The sequence below is a fragment of the Camelus dromedarius genome, chromosome 32 (assembly GCF_036321535.1).
Source record: "Camelus dromedarius isolate mCamDro1 chromosome 32, mCamDro1.pat, whole genome shotgun sequence".
Taxonomy (NCBI): Eukaryota; Metazoa; Chordata; class Mammalia; order Artiodactyla; family Camelidae; genus Camelus; species Camelus dromedarius.
The window spans coordinates 14345410-14363719 of NC_087467.1; the positions used below are offsets into that span (position 1 = coordinate 14345410).

General features: G+C 48.8%; 1 protein-coding gene across 1 annotated transcript in view; it reads right to left on the minus strand.

Annotated features, from left to right (window-relative positions):
* LAMA3 (laminin subunit alpha 3) overlaps positions 1–18310 on the minus strand; it is a 197451-nt gene that overhangs the window by 69446 nt on the left and 109695 nt on the right. The window contains exons 30-36 of the mRNA XM_031439059.2: positions 18184–18299; positions 17275–17486; positions 16204–16408; positions 5791–5935; positions 4967–5107; positions 3538–3699; positions 1340–1438 (exon numbers count right to left, since the gene is read on the minus strand). Coding sequence (XP_031294919.2) covers positions 1340–1438; positions 3538–3699; positions 4967–5107; positions 5791–5935; positions 16204–16408; positions 17275–17486; positions 18184–18299 — 1080 coding nt within the window. The remainder of the gene's footprint in view (positions 1–1339; positions 1439–3537; positions 3700–4966; positions 5108–5790; positions 5936–16203; positions 16409–17274; positions 17487–18183; positions 18300–18310) is intronic.

Sequence of the window (18310 nt, forward strand, 5' to 3'; positions counted from 1 at the left end):
CAACAGTTTGCATAATAACATAGGCAGTAAAATATAGGCATACTAATGGCCTGAATTTGAGGTGCTCTGCAAAAATAAAGCAGCTGAAATACAGCATGTCGTAACAGTATTTTTAATTGTGCAGCTATTTTTCCTTAGGCTATAACTCTAAAGTCTTGGTGCTTCATTTTCAAGATGTTTTGCAAAGATTCCTTTGAGCTTTTAAAACAACAGTTCAATACGTTTCGGTGCCAGTGGAAACAAAGCACAACACAGCAGTGCCTGATCACCAAATCCTAGCAGCACGCGAGGCCCTCAGCTGGGATGAGCAGTGTGGGATTTGCCAGTCCCTCTTCAACAGTGAGGGACACAAGGAAACCCTTCAGGAAGCTGGAATTACACCGCATTAATCACAGTACACAAACCAGAAACAAAGTCAAGTTCAGGCTCTGGCACCCAATGCAAGTTCAAGGTTCTGTGCCCTACATTGTAGGGGATTCAGAGCAGGATGTGATATTGCCTCTGCCCTCAAGAAATTTTCTAGATTGCAGTTCTGGACAAGAGAATGTGGATATCACTTCTCTTCTGAAAAAACCAAAGGGGCTCCCCGCTGTCTACCTCAGGCCAAATTCCTTATCATAGCCTTAGACACCCACCCTCCTACCCTCCCCGGCTTGTTTTCAATGACTGGGCACATGCTGATAATACAGCCGAGTGGCACTGGTCACCCCTGAGCACTGCCCCTCTGCCTCATTCACCTTATTCTCTGTGGGGGAAGGACCTTTCTTCTCTCACGTCCCTTCTTAAAGGTGTGGCTCAAAACTAACCTTTTCTTTGAAGACTTCTGATGGCATCTCAACCACATAAGCTCCTACTTGGACTCCAGCTCCCACAGAAGCTTTTGTTTGGACTTTGTCTCAAATGCTTACTGTTCAGTGGATTGTAGATCTTTCCCCATTTCTCACATCTCCTCTCAGATTGCATTTTTTTTTTTAAGGACAGGGATCACCTGTCCTTTATGAGCCCAGCAACGTGGCTTGGCCAACAGGGAGGTCTCAAAAAACATCTGTGAGACTAAATTGAAAGACAGAAACATGAAATGAGTTTACGATGAGGCACTGACCGTGAGCAGTCAGGGTGCAAGGGAGGGAAAGAGAAGCCAGCTGGGGCTGGCTTGGTCAGGAACAGAGGATCCTGAGGAGGTGGGACTTGCTCTAAACTTCCATTTTAGTTTCTACAAAATACTGGAAATGACTTAATCCAAACTTTTTGTAGGTTGCTTATCAAGATGTCCTAAAATTGGATTAGCACCAATCGCAACTGTCACTTCCTGCCACGTGGGTGGTGTTTTGACACCTACGGTGAGCTTCACATCCGGCTTCTTTTCCAGAAGAACCATGTCACCAGGTAGGCCAAAGGACTTGATTTGGTAGGTGAGGTAGCCACCATACGAGGACACCTGAAATTAACATAATAGGATCAACAGCATTAAAAGAGCCGACAGCAACATTAACCCACCTGCAAAGTCCACTGGCACGTGGATCTGGAAAGATCCACAGTCAACCGGTTAACAGTGGTCATCTCCAGAGAGTGGAATTAAACACGGTATTTTAACTTCCTACTTTACACCCTTTTATGTCAATTAAAATGTTTAATATGAACATGACTGAGTTTTACAAGCAAGAAGATACTTCTGTTAAAAAGAAAAATAACCGTCACACAGAAACAAATAAGAGCCTTTTATTCTGGATGACTGCTAAACCAAAATGTTTATTTAATCCACAGCTGTTCCAAGAAATCTAGGCCACTGCTTTCTTACTTAACTGACAGAACTGGTTAATATCTGTCAGTGACAAAAAGAACCTCTAAAAATAAATTTTAAAAAAACCTTCCCCTGAAAGCAGATGGCAAATGTTTCCCAAGTGACGCTGTGTCCTCTGGTGGATCAGCCGTGTCCGACTGCACCATCAGGCCCAGGGACCCCCCCCCCACCAACACCACCGGTCTGTGCAAGCAGCACGATGGTGGCCGAGACGTGGAGGCGAGGTCACAGCTGTTTTCTGACGGTACCGTCACCTCTGGTCCTGATATCCCCCACCCTTAAAGTAAAAACTGATCAAGAAGGAAGGTGTGACCGAGGGGTGGAAATCAGAGGCCACATCCCCTCAGGGCAGGCAGACAAAGCACCCTTACTGGAGAAGGCAAATGAGTGGGAGCAGGGAGGAGGGGCAAGCCGTCCGGGCTCCCAGTTCACTGAAGTTCTTCCCTAGAACCTACACCCTACAAAGCTTCACAGTTGTGACCTTAGAGTCTGGAAGTATTCCAAGCAGCATCTTGAAGCATCTTATTGAGACTAAGTATTGCCTTTTTGACAGGCCAAGGTGGTTTTAAAAATATGTCTACATATTCTTCAATACTCCTGCCCTCAAGAGGTGGAGTTTGCTTCTCCGCCCTGAGTGTGGGCTGGGCTAGCGACTGGCTCTTAATGACTAGAAAACGGCAGAAGTGAGGGTGTGTCATTTCTGAAATTAGGCTATAAACACATTGTGCATGCTCTCTGTCTGTCTCTCGGTCTCTCTCTCTCTCGGTCTCTCTCTTCTCTCTCCCATTTGCTTTGGAGGGAACCAGCTACCACATCATGAGGACCTTCAGGCAGTCTACGCAGGGTCTCCTGTGATGAGGAACTGAGGCCTCCAACAGCCTCAGGAAGCCAACAGCCAGCCAAGAACCGAGGCCTGCCGACAACCACGCGAGTGGGCTTGGAAGTGGACCCTCCAGTCCCAGACGGCCGCAGCAGGGGCTGACACCTTGACCACAACCTCATGAGAGCCCCTGAGCCACCTGCTCCTGGATTCCTGAGCCACAGACACTGGGCAAGATAATAATGGTCTGCTGCTTCAAGCTGCGAAGTTTGCGGGTAATCTGTCACCCCTTCTCCAGAGCTCTGTCCTTGGCCACCAGGCGCATGTGTTACTGAGGGTATTTCTGCAGGAGGAAGGAGTTCTTAGAAATGAGTGCAGGTGGCCAGATCCTGGAGCAGTCATTTCTGCAGCAAAGGGAAAGCAACTGGTTTATAAGCTCCCCAGGAGCGTCTAACTACCCGCACGTGACTGCTGATGAAAGCCACTCCGTCGCTGAATCCTGTACTTCTTTTAATAAGCCCATGAGTCATTCTGCAGCTTTTGTTTTCCTGTCAAGGAGCCTTTCTTGTGCTTTAAAACAAAGAATTCTCAGCACTGGCTTTTAAAAGCCTACATGTTCCATTCACAGCAGATGTTATTTAAATGGTTATTTCCCCGGAGGAGAATTCTTTGGCATTAAGTGAAAATCAAGCAAAACCTGGTGCATAATTTTTTTGCTGATAGGCAATGCATGTGGGGTACCCGAGGCTCCAACGTCCTCAGTCTCTCCATCTTCTGCATTTGTGGTTAACCTGATTTCTTCAGCTTTAGTAACCTGAACTGCCTGAACCTTCACTCCAAGCACCTAGTAAGTGATGCTCGTGCAGTGATGGAGGAGGTGCAGCAAGGGTGAGGAGGAACAGCGGGACCTGGTTACCTTGTCCCCCAGGTAGGAAGGAGGTGCGACCCAGGACGCACTGTGAACCGTTGCGGGCAGCTCCTGGAGGTCTGCCACCACGCTGCCGCTGCCCGGGTTGAATGAGACCGGGATGCCCACGCCGTCCTCGGTCTCTAGGCGCCAACCCATCATATCCACAAACTGGAACACAGAAGCAGGGGATGAGAATATGCACCCGTGGTTTCTTCAGCGATGGCTGGATTATGCAGAAGAGAAAGAGCCAAGGGGCAGCCACCTTGCTTCAGAGCTTCCCTCATGCGCCTCCTCTTATGTCTGCCTCCCGTGGTGGAGTTCACACCCACTCAGCCCCTGTCTGACCCGTTGCAGCTGGGAATTCCTAGAGGGTAGTGAGCGTGTGCACGTGGGATGTATCCTGGTGGCCCGGCACACATCCTGGTTCCTGACGTTAAGTAGGCATAAACATCCGAATGACACATAAATAAGGTTCGGAATATCAACTAGGACTTGGGCGCATTTTAATGGTGAGCTCCTGAGAGAGAAGCTGATGTGGAACACAGAGGCCTGCTCTCATGATTGTTCTCCAAAGGGAGCGTCATAATTAAATATTTCCCCCATCCCAAAGGAAGCCGGGAGTTAAATTAGGAGGGGAAGAAAGAGAAGGAACTGATGAGGCATAGACTCGGAATAATGCTTCCGGGTTCCCCTGGGGGTGAGGAGAGAAGACTTCAGGGTGGATTTACAAACTAACTTTATTCCCCCCTAATTACAGGCCTACACTCTTTTCGGGAGGCAGGCAGTAAAATATATAAAATAACCTTTCTTTGAATACTTGTTGGACATAAGACACGACTGTCACAAAGAAAGCCAGCCTGAGACTAGTGGTTCATGGAGTAACAAAGGCAACAAAAGTTTTAGCTTCATTGGGTTAATTTTAAAAGTGGCCAAAGAAAAGCTATAGTAAAACAGGTGAGAAGGAAAATGGAACAGGAAGAGAAGCCGATGAGAAGAAACTGGGGGGGGGGGGAGGCACAAACGAGGGGGAGTGATGAGTGTTCACTGAGCACCTACTATGCTCTGCGCATTGGGATTGTATCAAGGAGCTTGCCTGCCAGTGGATGAGGAAAAGAGGTAATAAACGACCTTTAGCGCGGCGATCACGGCTCTGAAGTACACAAAGAAGGTCAGGGCACAGGGTGAGGGCGCAGTGAGGGACGGCGTCTCCGAACACCCGTGACACTGGGGCAGAGACCTGACAAACTGAGGGTCTGAGCACAAAGACAGCTCGGGACAGAAGGCTGCAGGAGGAGGACTGGCGAGCACCGCGCTTAACATTCTCACCGAGCAACGTACGGAACACCCCACCACCCTTCACATTTCATGCCAATTCATGACGTCCTCACTCGGAAATACTCAATAAAAAACAAAAGGACTCTAATTCCCTGCCTACCTTGGCTCTTCGTTTATGTGTGCTGTGACAGCGGTGATTTACTCCGAAGCAAAAGCAGCTGGTACAACCCTTGGGATTCTCTGGGTCCAGGTAGAATGATCCTTCTCGACACACGTTACATTCTGGACCATCCACATTTTCCTGTCAAAGAAAAACATGAAATGAGACATCATTTCCCCCTAAAGCTTCTCTGGTGGAAGAGAGCTACTTGCACAAATTAAGTACCAGCATAAGATGATGGAACATGGACGCTAACAAAGCATCCAAGATACATGCTTGTGAAGCTTTTATATCACACCAATTATTCGAATGTTTACACCACGTGCAAATAGAACAGAGGATTTCCTAGATTTCACAGGATGCCCTTTGGCATCTTGAAGGTAGAGACACAGCACCAGAAGAAGTCCCAGTACAGAGGGGCAGGCTCATCCCACTTACTGTCTCTTTAAAACACCCGCTGGGAAGTGGAAGTTCTCTTACAACCTGGCAGAACCCCTTGGAGCAGAGATTACTAAGCTGGGGTCCAGGGGCAGGGATCGGCTTGGACCTCCTGAAAGGTTTGTGCCTGTTCTTCTGGAGGTCAGTGTCTGTCATAAGATTCTTTAGGAGGTCTGTGGACTCTTCAGAGGACAAGACAAGTGTAGGAGGAGGGTGTCTTCTAACTATTTCTATAAATGAGAATGATTATAAAATGCTACAGTCATTATGGAAATCTATCATGGGTCAGTCCCATGTCCCACGGATTTTTTATATGATGACTCAACACGAAACCCCTCCACACTGGTCAGTGGCTGATGTCCCTGGCTTTGCAAGTTCCGTCCTACCTTGCAGAGACAAGCCCCGGTCTCTGGGTCGCAGACTCCTGGCTCAGTCCCATCTCTGCTGCAGCGGCAGGGAAGGCACTCAGGGAAGCGGTAGAACCCGGAAGCGCATCGGTCACACTGCCGCCCTGTGATTCTGGGCTTGCAACTGTACGCAAAGCAAAGGAAGCAAAAGTCTCCATCATCTTTCTACACATAGTTCTAAAGTCGACCTGCCCTGCCACAGAGCAGCTGCTGTATGAAGCCAGTTAAACAGACACAGTGCCTGCCCACAGGGCGCTAGCGTCCAAGACAAGATAGAGAGAAGGAGATACAAGGCACTTACATAAAGCATCTCAAGATGACCATCATCTTGATGATGAAAGGGGTCAAAAGATACACACTTCCAGTTATGAAATAAGTCCTGGGGGTGCCATGTACAGCACGGTGACCATGGTTAATAATATCATATTGCACATCTGTAAATCTTAAAAGTTCTCATCACAAGAAAATAATTCATAACCATATATGGTGCTGGGTGCTAACTAGACTTATGGTGGTGACCATTTCACAACATTTACAAATATTGAATCATTATGTTGCACAACTGAAACTAATGTTACATGTCAACTATACCTTATTTTAAAAAAGAAACAATGACCATTGCAGGTGGTGACTCTGAGGGTCAGGCTTGCTGCTGCGCTCTGGGGTGCAAGGAAGGACACAAAAAGACAAATGTAACTCTATATGCCGGTAAGTTTGCCTTTGGCAAATACTGCTTATAATCAAGTAAAGAATTTTGTACTTGATTAAGAACACAAACTTGGGACCAGGTGGCCTAGGTCTGAATCCCAACTCTGCCACTTATAGGATGCAGAAGCTTGAGCAAATTAATCTCTTTACAACTGAGTTTCCTTATCTGTAAAAATGGAGATTGTAATATCTGCTTCACAGGATATTGTGAGAATAGAATAAAATAAAAATGTCAAAACCTTAGGACAGTGCCGTGCAGTATTTGCTACTGTGACTCTTGTTATGGCATCAGCTAACTGGGGCAGGTGGTGTCCCTTTACCCCACTCCCCACAGCGAAAAAGGAAAAATCAGTTTTACCTGCAAGGCTTACTGGCAGGTCAAGTGTCATTTAGTGTTTCCCAGCCCTGTCCCCTCCCTCCATCCCTGATATCTGCAGAGAATCTTTTCATAAAGAGGAAAGTACTCTCCAAATCACACGTATAGGAATATAGGTGGAAAGTGCAAACCTTCTGCTCAGAGTGGTTGCTCTGGTGCCGGGTTGCCAGCTTTGGAAGGGGTCAGGGACCCTTTTGAGAAGCTGGATAAACTACAGGGCACCTTCTCAGAAAAGTACTTACACCCACGCACAGGTTACATCCTCTCTCACACACACACACTCACTCATTCTCACACACAGTTTGCACTCACTGGCAGAGGGTTCCTAGGTACAGGTTAATAACACCCACTCTCTTCTTGTGACTCTCAGGCTAAATACACTCACGGTCCAGCAGGGAACTGACCGGCCCTATTTCTGGAGCACTGGAACTCTGGTGGGCTAGAGATGGGAAGGGAGAGGGTACAGACAACCCCTCCAAGTAAAATCATTGGGAAGAGGAAACCTAGATCAGAAAAGGAACCTGGGCGATGACCTGACTTAACCTGGGTGTCCTCTGCTCCTCCCACCTGGTCATGAGGGAGAGGACGCTGTGCATGGACAGTGCTGTTGTCACCAAGTGCCAGCTTGGGCAGCTTGTTGTCCTGAAGTCCAAGACACTTCTTGTAGCAAACGCACAGAGCTACTGGCCCACAGGCACAGTCACTGAATGCTGGCGCCAAACGAGGCTCTCACATCCTCGCTGCCATCGGTGGACAAGGCTGAGAGAGGCCCCCGAGCAAGTGCCCTGGACTTGGGCCTTGAAGGTGAGGACAGACAGAAGGAGCCTATTTCTTACATTTTCACTTTATTGGAAAAGAAAGGAATGGGAGTGTTTTGCAGGGAGGACAGTGGTGCAGGCTGCTCACTGAGACAAGGAGAAACAGACATGAAACCATGATTCGTCTGCCTGTTGATTTCAGAATGTCCGTGGGATGACGTGATGGAGAGCTGGGCTGGGAGGGCGTGTCTGTGTCAGTAATAAGACCAAGTGCTGAGACTCACTCAGCATGTAAGGAGCACCTAAGAGTATATGTGAAGAAAAAAAAAAAAGAAAGAAAGAAAGAAAAAAGCTGAGCCAAGTGATATGAGCAGCGACCTGTGTGTTGAACCCTGTGGACCCAGGTGGGACCGATGGGCAGGAGTTCACCAAAATGTGGAGAATACAATGTCTGGGTTCCTGAATCATACAACGCTTAGAGCATCGAGCATACGAATCCTATGCAAAAACAAGCAACCAAAGGAGCTTTTGGTGGTGCCATGACAACAGGGAACAAAGTGGGAACTTCTCTTCAAAGTCTGGCTGAACATCTTTTAAAAACAACCTCAAGTCAGCCTGACCTTGCACACGTCTCCAGGGAGATGCTGTGCTAACCAAGGAGCTGCCCTCACTGCACCAGCAAGGAAGTTCCAGTACCTGCTGCCAGGAGGTGCAGAGTAGCAGCACCAAGGATGCAGGTCAAGCGCAGCCACCTCCACGGCAATGGGCTCAGCGCCAAACGTATGCAACAATATCTGGGCATGTGCAGGTGCCAGCGTGGCTCCCAGATAACCAGAAACTCAGGTGTCAAAGCTACCCTTTGCTCCTTAAATACGGTGGGTCCCTTAATATTGCACTCACATCAAGTCCAGTTTGAACCTAAGATCCAAAGTCTACTTCATTCATTTATTTACTCATTCAGTAATTACTGAGTGCCTTCCATATACACATCCTTGTGTTAGGGGACATGGGAGGGAGGGGACAAAGTAGAAGAAGTTAGTCTTGACCCTGATGCATTTTCACTGAGGGCACAGGACACAGAGGTGCAGGAAGCGAGGTAATTACGGGAGCGATGGGGCGGCTCAGCTTATAATGCGCTTCAGGAGGGTCTCTCTGCGGTCTTACAGACTACATGCCTTCCTTGCATTTGTACCTTTAACACATGATCCTTGAAGGATGTGTATAATTTGGGGGTAAAAGGAGAGGTGAAAGGAGAACTGATAACCAAAGAACTGAACTTGGACCAAAAGTGCTTAGAAAAAATGAAAAAGGCCACGCCAGAGGAGAAAGCTGTGGCTTAAGTTAGGGTAAGTGGGGGTCAGAGCATCAGGGAAGCTGGTCTTTATGCTCCCAGACAATGGGGAGGTGCGGAGGGCTCTCGTGCAAAGGATGGCGAGACGGAAGTGGTGCAGGGCAGGGCCACATCACACCCCCGCGGCCTGCACACAGTAAGGCGCTCACTACGCCGCACCGCCCTTCTTGGTTAGTATAGGTTCCCCTAAACAGACCAGCACCTCCTGGTAGTAGGCACGTGTGCCTTCTGCATGAGGCACAGCCCCCAGACTGGAGTCGGCACTCGATATGGTTTGAGCCATAAAACATACTGATATCTGACAAAACAGAATTTAAGGCCCGCCCCTCCCCCAGCAAAACAAAACAAAACAAAAAAATCACAGGGACTGAAGGAAATGTTTCATCCTAATTTTAAAAGAAAACCCACACAGTAAGAAGATAAAATAATAAACATATAGGCATTTATCAACATTCTGTATATGTTAGTAACAAAATTATGGGGAAAACAGATTTTTAAATCCTAATATAACTGTGTACTTAGCATATTCCTGTTCAATTAAGGAGAAATAGAGAAAGAGAAAAAGAAAGAGGGAGGGAGGGAGGAAGGGAAGAAGGAAGGGAGAGAGTGAAACAGGAAAAGGAAGGTCAGCTCGGAGACCATGAGCACCCCTCCCGCAGGCAGAGGAGAAGGGCTGCCCTAGGGTGCCTGCACCCGCCGGGCCGGGAAGGAAGGGGGCCAGCACACGCTCTGCCAGACGTTGACACCTGACTGACTGTCAGAGAAAGGGGGTTCATTCCAAGGCGATGCTGAGATTTCAGGCTTTGGGGACTCTGGGAGGAGGATGTCACCACTATGCAGAATTTTTTAAAAAAATTCCAAGGGAAGAATGGCCTGAAAGGTAACACAATGGATGGGTTTCAGACACAGAATCAGCCGTAGAATGTAGGGGTTGAGAAGGCCCTTAAAGATCGTCTCATCTCACACTTAATTCTACACCTGAGGGGACAGGACAAAGGTCAGGGGACTTGCCCTCCACAGCCCCCTAAGTAGAGCCAATAAGGGAACCCAGACCCAACTGATTTCAGCGCAGCTTGAACAAGCCTGGCGGCAAGGACCGGGACCAGGACCGGATCTGGGACTCACCCAGGGGCGCGGTGGCTGAAGCCAGGACAACGGGCGGGGCTTCAAAGGGACAAAGCCTAAAGAGCAGAGGGCCAAGGGCCTGGCAAATAAGGACACCAGCAAAACAGGGTGCTAGTGTGTGCCAGGTGCTGTCGCACGGGGTTTTGCACAGGGTATTTAATCCTCGAAAGAACGCTGTGGGGGAGGTGCCTCCAGTATCTCTATTTCACAAATGAAGAAACAGGGCATTGAAAGGAGGAGTGACATGCCGAGGTCGCCCAGACAGTGAGCGGCAGTGGCTGGATGCAGCCTTGTACAAACTCACACCACAGGGAAACAGCCAAAGAAGGGTCACTCAGAGAAAGAGAAAGATGAAGCACTGGTGTGACTGAAGATGAAGGGAGACAGAGGGATGCAGGTGAGAACCTCGGGTCCCATCCACCTGCCCTGCTCACCTCCGCATCCCAGCACCTGCCTGCGCATGGTCTGGAATTCACCGTTCCTCATTTGATGCGGTGCGTCCAGGGAATTGCTTCTCCAGGCTGTTAGGGCTCTTGGATTTACGCTGAGCTGGAAGCACTTCTGCTCCCAGAATGCCAAGTCTGTGAGCTTTTCTGGCATTGTTTCTCCATCTAACACATTTAGAAAGTCTGTGAGACTGGCTGAGACAGAGGTCCCCCCCAAAATGGCTTTCCTTTTGCTGCTGCTCTTCTGAAAAGGCATGTTTGTCCATGTAGCTTTGCTGGACGTCCAGGTGGACTGCCACCTCCCTTAATCGACCTTAAAATGGCTTGAAAGTGGTCGACATCATGGTAGTTTTTTAAAGCAGTGATTCCCAGAGTCCTTGTATCTGTCACTGATTGATAAAATCTTCTGAGGATATTTGAGCCCTTTCGTTTATTCAAAGAATCTGATGGCATAATATTCTACCATTAAAATCAGACGCACATGTGCTTTTTTCCTTGCCGTTATATCTGATAAAATTACTGTGTTGCTATAAAAAGTGAAATTTTGATCAATGTAAGCATCTCTAAGACCTCAATCTAGACAGAGTTGTCCCAAACAATGGGCTTTTAGGCATTCACACAATATAACTTTGCAGTATTTTCTGTAATACAATCAGAATCAGATTTTTAAATTTCACTGGGAAGTTAGAGATGACTTTACTAAACTTCATTTTATAGATTAGGAAACTGAAACCCAGGAAGGCAAAGTGACTTGACCAGAGAGTCTCCTAGCTAATTCATGACAAAGTTAGGTTGAGAAGTCAGTTATTTGGCTCCAACTGAATTTACTCCCAACTGTCTAAAAACCTGCAACATGAGTTTCAATTAAGTGAAGATGGAATAGCATGGATTGCTGCAATTACTTTTGAAACTCATTTTAAAGGAGATCAATATTTCTAACAGTCTGATTTTCTTTTTAGTATGATTCACTTTAACACCCCTAAACCGTCAAATACAATCTGAAAATTCCAGTTTATAAGTTTCATGATCTATGATCATTCATACAACGGTGAGAGAGTCTGGTGTATGAGTGAGAAAGGATATGCTTTGCTTTTCATTCCAAGTTCCAGGAAGCTTCGATTCTTTTTTTTACTTGAATGTTAGGTTCCTCTAAACACACTCTTCACTTTCATTAGGAAATTTTCAGGCCCGGGGGCGGGGGGCAGGGAGCATTCTTTCCTCTAATATTTCCCAAAGAAATAATTCTCTAGGCAATCAAAGGCTTTTTCAGCATCAACACTGGAATTATCAAAGGTAATTTGTGCCATTTACAATCATGTAATAAACTGAAAGTTTTTTTTTACATTATCTGCCAAGGGCCCTTTCATGACAAATCCACTTTGATCACGGATAGATACGTCACCCCATTAGGTGATTATGGTCTCTTGGTAACGTCAGGATAAACGATCTCACATCTTGGTTCAGGTGCGATAAGGTCCGTGAGATTCCATTCCTGGGGATGCTCCCTCGGGTGTGGGCCAAACTGCTCTACAACATGCCTCAGTCCTGAGTCAGGGGTTTTCCAGTTGACTAAACCGTCATTGGCTAGTGAAGGTTTGGTACACACTCCTTAGAATTTGTACCTAAAATACTACGGTGAATCTCTCTCTCTCTTTCATAGGTGTTGCCTTAACTGAGTTTTACCGTTTTTAGTGCATTCTTGGTTTCCTTTTCCGGTGGCAGCGGCACTGAGCAGCTGCGTGTGGGGCTGCGTCTGCGGCGGCTTCCTCGGTCGGCCAGCACTCCTTTCGTCACTCTCCCGCTGGTTCTCAGACAGTGGATTCTCCTGCCTGAAAACTGCTTCTTCACCTCCGTGGCATCTTTGTCTTCTGTGATTAAGCATCGGTACCCGCTCCAGAACTCACACCTGTCTTGTCCCCTGTGTGTCCACACCTTCTCCTGGGGGTCGCCTCTCACTCTGACCCACGTCATGGTCCCCAAGCCTCCAGCCCCAGCCCCAGACTCTTCACTTGGGTGTTCTGCTTTCAAAAGAAAAACTGAAGTAGCCATTATGGAAAAACAGAACTTTGTTGGGCTTGTTTGCACTCATTTTGAGGCTTATTAAGTTTTTATTTTTAATTAAATATGCGGGCCCTATAATGGGTTCAGTATTTGGGGCTCTAAGTGTTTTAATGCAGCTGTGACTGGGGCCACTGCAGCATCCTGGGCTCCGTCCTCTGCCGGAATTCCATTTCCCAATGACCGTTCCACGCCCCCTTGGTTATCTGCCTCTCCTGCTCTTCTGTCTTGTTTTTTCTTTACTTTCCCAAGGTCATGCATCGCTCATTCTCCTGTTCAAATGGAGCCTGGTTCTTTCAGCCTTTCTCACGTTGATTCCTGCTGTAATAGCCCTTGAGTGGGCGAAGGATTTTCATGCTAAGACCTCCCACCTCTGCCTGTCCTGCTGACTTGTCAGACTGTTCCTTCATCTGAAGGATTTGTGCAAACCCATTCCACGTAAAGACGCTGGGTTCCTCCCTTTGATTTGTTCTTCAAATATATTAAAATAAATATTGTTCCTAGTTCAATCTGTTTCCCTTTTTATAACAACCTAGATTTCCTTTTCTGAAGCCACTTCTAAATTCTACAGTTTCCTTTGGTCTGGTAGATGCACTAGGGAGTTTTGAGGAGTGTGTGTGTGTGTGTGTATTTTGGACTGAGGAGCTGCTGGAGTGTTTCAGCAGCAACAGACTGGCTTGGCTGACTTTTGACTGTTGTCTCCCTCTCCTGTGACTGCCTTTCAAGCCCAAGGTGGCAGATCCCATCATGCTGCTCTCCTGGCTTCACGGAGAGAAACTGTCCGTTCTCCTCGCCCTTGTGCGTGTTTCCATTCAGAGCCACACTTTTTATTTACAAATACTCTGGAGCTCTGGTGTTAAGTGTGTGGCTGACTATCAGTTTCCTGTCAAAAATGTTCTATGTTTCAAAAAAGGGAGATTGGCATCAATGGGAACATTAAAAAAGGAGAGGTCAGTTGTAAGGGAGTGATGGAAAATCATTGCGAAATGTTTGCCATTTGAGCGAAGAAGACCCTGGTAGGGGCAGAAAAGAACATGAATGGAAGCCTAGTGGGGCTTTTGGCTGGGAGAGGAAATATGATGCCCACTCATGAAAGAGTAGAAGAAAAAAAAGACATAAAGGGAGCAAAGACAACTGCATCAAATGAAGAGGCCACAGAGATGTCGAGAGGATGCCAAATAGCCCAGCTAAAACCAGGCAGCAAGGCCAGGAGATGGACCAGATCTACGGGCTTCTGCCATGTGTCCAGTCACTTTAAAAACCAAGGGTTGAAACAGAAGGAGTGGAGGCAGTTTTCCCTGGAGAAGCAGATCTAGGTCAGTAATGAAGTCACAGGATCACACACGACTTCTTTCTCTCTTTGAAGTTGATCGGGTCATGATTGGCACATCAAGGTCCTTTGAATTTCTCACTAACCACCTTCTCCAGCCACAAGACGGCAAGCAGCTCCGTGCACAGTGCATCTTTTTGCTCTGTAGCATCCCTGTGGGTCCTGGTGCTTCCACACTAAGTGCCACTGTTCTTATGCATCTGGAACTTACTGGAAATAAGTTAGACATTTCCACAGGCCCAGTGGTGCCTTCAGGACCCAATGTAAAGTCTTTAGTAATGAACTGAGTGCCTGACTTCCTTCCAAAGAATAGCTTAAGCACTGGAGGCAATGGGACCTAATATATGTTAATTAATTGTGATGAAAACTCTCTGATGTCACCTCAAAATTCTTTGTGCAAGTCATATTCAGTTTAGGCTCATAGTTTGAGAAGAATGGGCAACCGAGTTGACTCAGGGAGGACTCACACCTGTGGTTTTAAAGACCTGGAATCTTCCATGGCTCAAGTTTTCATTCGGCTTCCTCCCCAGAGTACAAAGGAGCTGTTAGGCACTGGGCAACAATTAAAGGTGTGGTTAAGGGTCTTTCTTTAGGAAAAGTGAACATCGCTGCTACAGAGTGTTGAATTTTGTCCCCAAAAGATACGTTCAAGTTCTAATACCTCGAATGTCACCTTATTTGGAAATAGGGTCTTTGCAGACACAGTCAAGTTAAGATGAGGTCATACTGGAGTAAGGTGAGCTCTAATCCAACATGGCTGGTGCCCTCAGAAGAAAAGAAAGACACAATGGAATTCTACTCAACCATACAAAAGATGAAATTTTGCCATTTGCAACAACATGGATGGAGTTGGAGGGTATTATGCTGAGTGAAATAAGTCAGAGAAAGACAAATACTGACTACATTGTACAACTGAAAATTACATATTGTTCATCAACTACACCTAAATTTTTTAAAAGGTTTTAAAAAATTCAAAGGCTAAAAAAAACAAAAGGAAAAGAAAAGAAGGACACAGACACAGAGAGGAGAAGGCCATGGGAAGACAGAGACACACAAGGAGAACCCATGTGATGGCAGAGGCCGAGCGGCAACCCCGGAAGGTGAGAGAAAGGCAGGGGTTGGAGTCCGTCTGAGAGCCTTCAGAAGGAGCACGGCACCGTCAACACTGGGTTTCAGACCTGGAGCTTTCGAACCGTGAGAGAATACATGCCTGCTGTTTGAAGACACCAAGTTTGTGGTAACTCAGAGCAAACATAGGGGACCATCACAGAGGCCCTCCAGCTGGTGCCGGACGCCTGCCGCCAGCAGCCACAGTCCTCCCGGCTGAGCCCCAGGTCACAGGCGTGCACGAGGAGCAGGGGACGTGCAGCGGAGGTGCTGAATGCTTCCCCCTGCACCTCCCCACACCCACCTGCACTGCAGATGCTCGGCCTCAGCTTTCCTGCCACGTGAGCCCCATCAGATTCTTTCCAGCCTCTTCTTCTAGGAGGCTGGATCCTGTCCTTCCTCCCCTGGGGCCACTCTCCAGTCCCGCTGAGATCAGGCTCACCACCTGGAATCACGGGACCCCGGCCACCGGTTCCCAAGGCAGAGCCTGACCTGCTGGACGAGCCCCTTAGCCCCGCAGCACCTGTTTGTGCCGATGATGACATTTACTCTGGCCCCTCAGCAGGTGTGCACCGACCTCTCCGTGGCCCTGAGGGCAGCCTCTCTCTCAGCCGGGCTCCCCAGCCTGTATTGCCTCCCTCCTCACAACCGGCCCCCTTGTGGAGGCCCCACACCACCTCCAGCTCCAGGTCTGAGTCAGGACGGCAGGCCTGGGGATGTTAGATGTCGTCATGCACCATCCTTAACAAAACTGTCAGCTTCCCAGAGTGAAGGTCTGGAGCCCAGACCTGAGTACAAATGGATGGTGCTCACCACGAGGCGGGGCAGCCCAGCAGATGAAACTGATGATTATGCACACATCACGGCACACACACGGAGTGATGCTGGAGTGAACAGCCGAGGCTGCCTGGGCCCCAGGAGATGGTCACCTGCCCACCCAGACTCTGCCAGGCCACCTGGGCCCGAAAGGACCAGTTACTGTACACCCTGTGGCCCACCTGGGTGGGGAGCTCTACCCTGAGGCCAACTCAAGCAGTCTTGGGACCCATGGGAAGCGGGAAGTAATGAGGACAAGGGTGGGGGACAGAGATATCTTCCCTTCCCACCATAGTATGGAATCCTCCAGACCTCACCTGCACTGCCCGTGGTCCCTGTCGCAGTCCGGGGTGGCAGCCCCGTTGGTGCCTGGCCTGGAACAGTTGCAGCCTTCGCAGCCGGCCAGCGGGTGGAAGCTGAAGGAATGCGTCTCACACATGTCACACTGGGGCCGGATCGTGCGGGGAGGGCACAGGCACCTCCCTGTTGTCTCCTCACAAAGGCGCTGGCCACAGTTGCATGCTGGCCAGAGGAGGAAGGGACACAGTATAAGAGTTAGAAGCCCCCTGACCTCCAGCAGGACTGCACCAGGCTCTACAGAAGCTTCCATGGGGTCTGGGAGAAAGGTGTTGCTTTTCCTTCATTATGGCATTGCTGAGCCTGGCTGATCTGAAAAGCCCTTTTCTTGGGGCCAAGATCAACTAAACCAAATGGTTCTGGCGGACACAGTGTGCAGACGCTGAGTGAGGACAGCTGCAGTTGTGTGTCATTCTAACATGAGGCCTGTCTTTGGTCAGAGGGTCTGCAGGGCTCCATATCACCCCAGTGCACTGAGACCAAGGTCAGGGCACAACACAGCAGTGGGGCTCTCACCAGGCAAAGGCCTCCATACATGGACTCCGTCTGCATCATACCCACAGCCCTCCCATCACCCGGGCTGAGCCGTGTCTAGGGCTGCAGGACTGTTCTCAGATAAAGGTCCGTGGGCTCCTCGTTCAGTGAGGAGTGCGCCCTGTGACCCTGGCTCTCCTCAGCCCTCAACTGAGTTTTGCTTAGGCTGCAAAAACTGAAGAGGCTCCCGTTAGAAAGGAGACTGAGCTGTCTGATATTTCGATGCTTAAGGCTATTTACATTCATCTGCTTTGCCAAGCGCATGGGCCACATAACATGGGAAGCACAAATATTTATCTTCTAGAACCTTGCTACTCAGAGTGTGGTCCATGAACCGCAGCATGAGCATCACCTGAGTGATTATTGGAGATGCAAGACTCTCAGACTTCTTGAGTCAGAATCTGCAAGATTCCCAGGTGAGTCTCCAGCACAGCGAAATTCGAGAAGCCCTGCCCTGGGACTGGAGATGACCTTGGTTGACCCGAACATGCACTTACGTTTGCAGTGTGGGAATCCGTAGTAGCCCACTTGACAGCGGGTACACTGCCGCCCAATGACGTGGGGCCGGCACGGGCACTGCCCGCCCTCGGGGCTGCAGTGATGGCCAATGGCCCCGGACGAGTGGCACTCACAAGGCAGTGCACCCTCGTGGTAAAGGGCCACCAGGGACCTGGTGGAGTTCTTACAGAATCCAGACGCTTTCTGGGGGCTGTGGAGACAAAAACTCATAGTGATATCCTGGGAGACGTGCCCAGAAATGGTCCCACCCTCCTTCTTCCCACGTGCTCCACCAAGCAGTGTTTCTGGTGGCGGGGGGGGGGGGGGGCTCTGGTTCTGGAATCTGGAAAGTGAGAGAATACCCCACCCTGGACTTAAATCCAGAGCTGTTTGACCTCAGAGCCTTTGCTCTTGGTATTTTCTGTACAGGATGCTTCTGGCCCCTTGGATCCTCAGGAAACCTGCAAGGGAGCAGAGTGGGTCTGCAGAAGAGATGGCAGGAGCTGACACCTGGGGCTGTTCTAGGCTGTTAGCATTCAGGGACCCACAGAGGGAGGATGGGACACTCCTCACTCAATCAGAGGGCAGAGGAGAACCAGATCAGGGCTGCTGTGCCTCCCAGTGGAGGGCGCCCTGTGTAGGATCTTTTAGGAATCTGAACTGGCCAACAGGAAGCAGCAAAGAGGAAGAGAAACTCCCACGCAGCCTGTGAGTCCCAGCTTGGAGGGTGAGCTGCTGAGACTGAGGTTGAGGAGGGAAATCTCACCCAGGGGTGTGTGACGAGGTCCGCTGTGGGACAGTGTGTGCCGAGGACCCGGGCCTCCTTGCCACTCCCCTGGGAGCTCAGAGAAAGCAGACAGACCCAAGGGCCAGCTCCTCCCTGGGTCTTTCCACAAAGTGATACTTACTCAATATAGAAACTGTCTCTTCCACAATTGGTGATAAACTCAGATGACTTGTCCACTGATTTTCTGTGAAGTATCTGGTAGTCGTAATTCTCCGCAGGCATCACTAGAACTCGGACCTAAAGGGAAG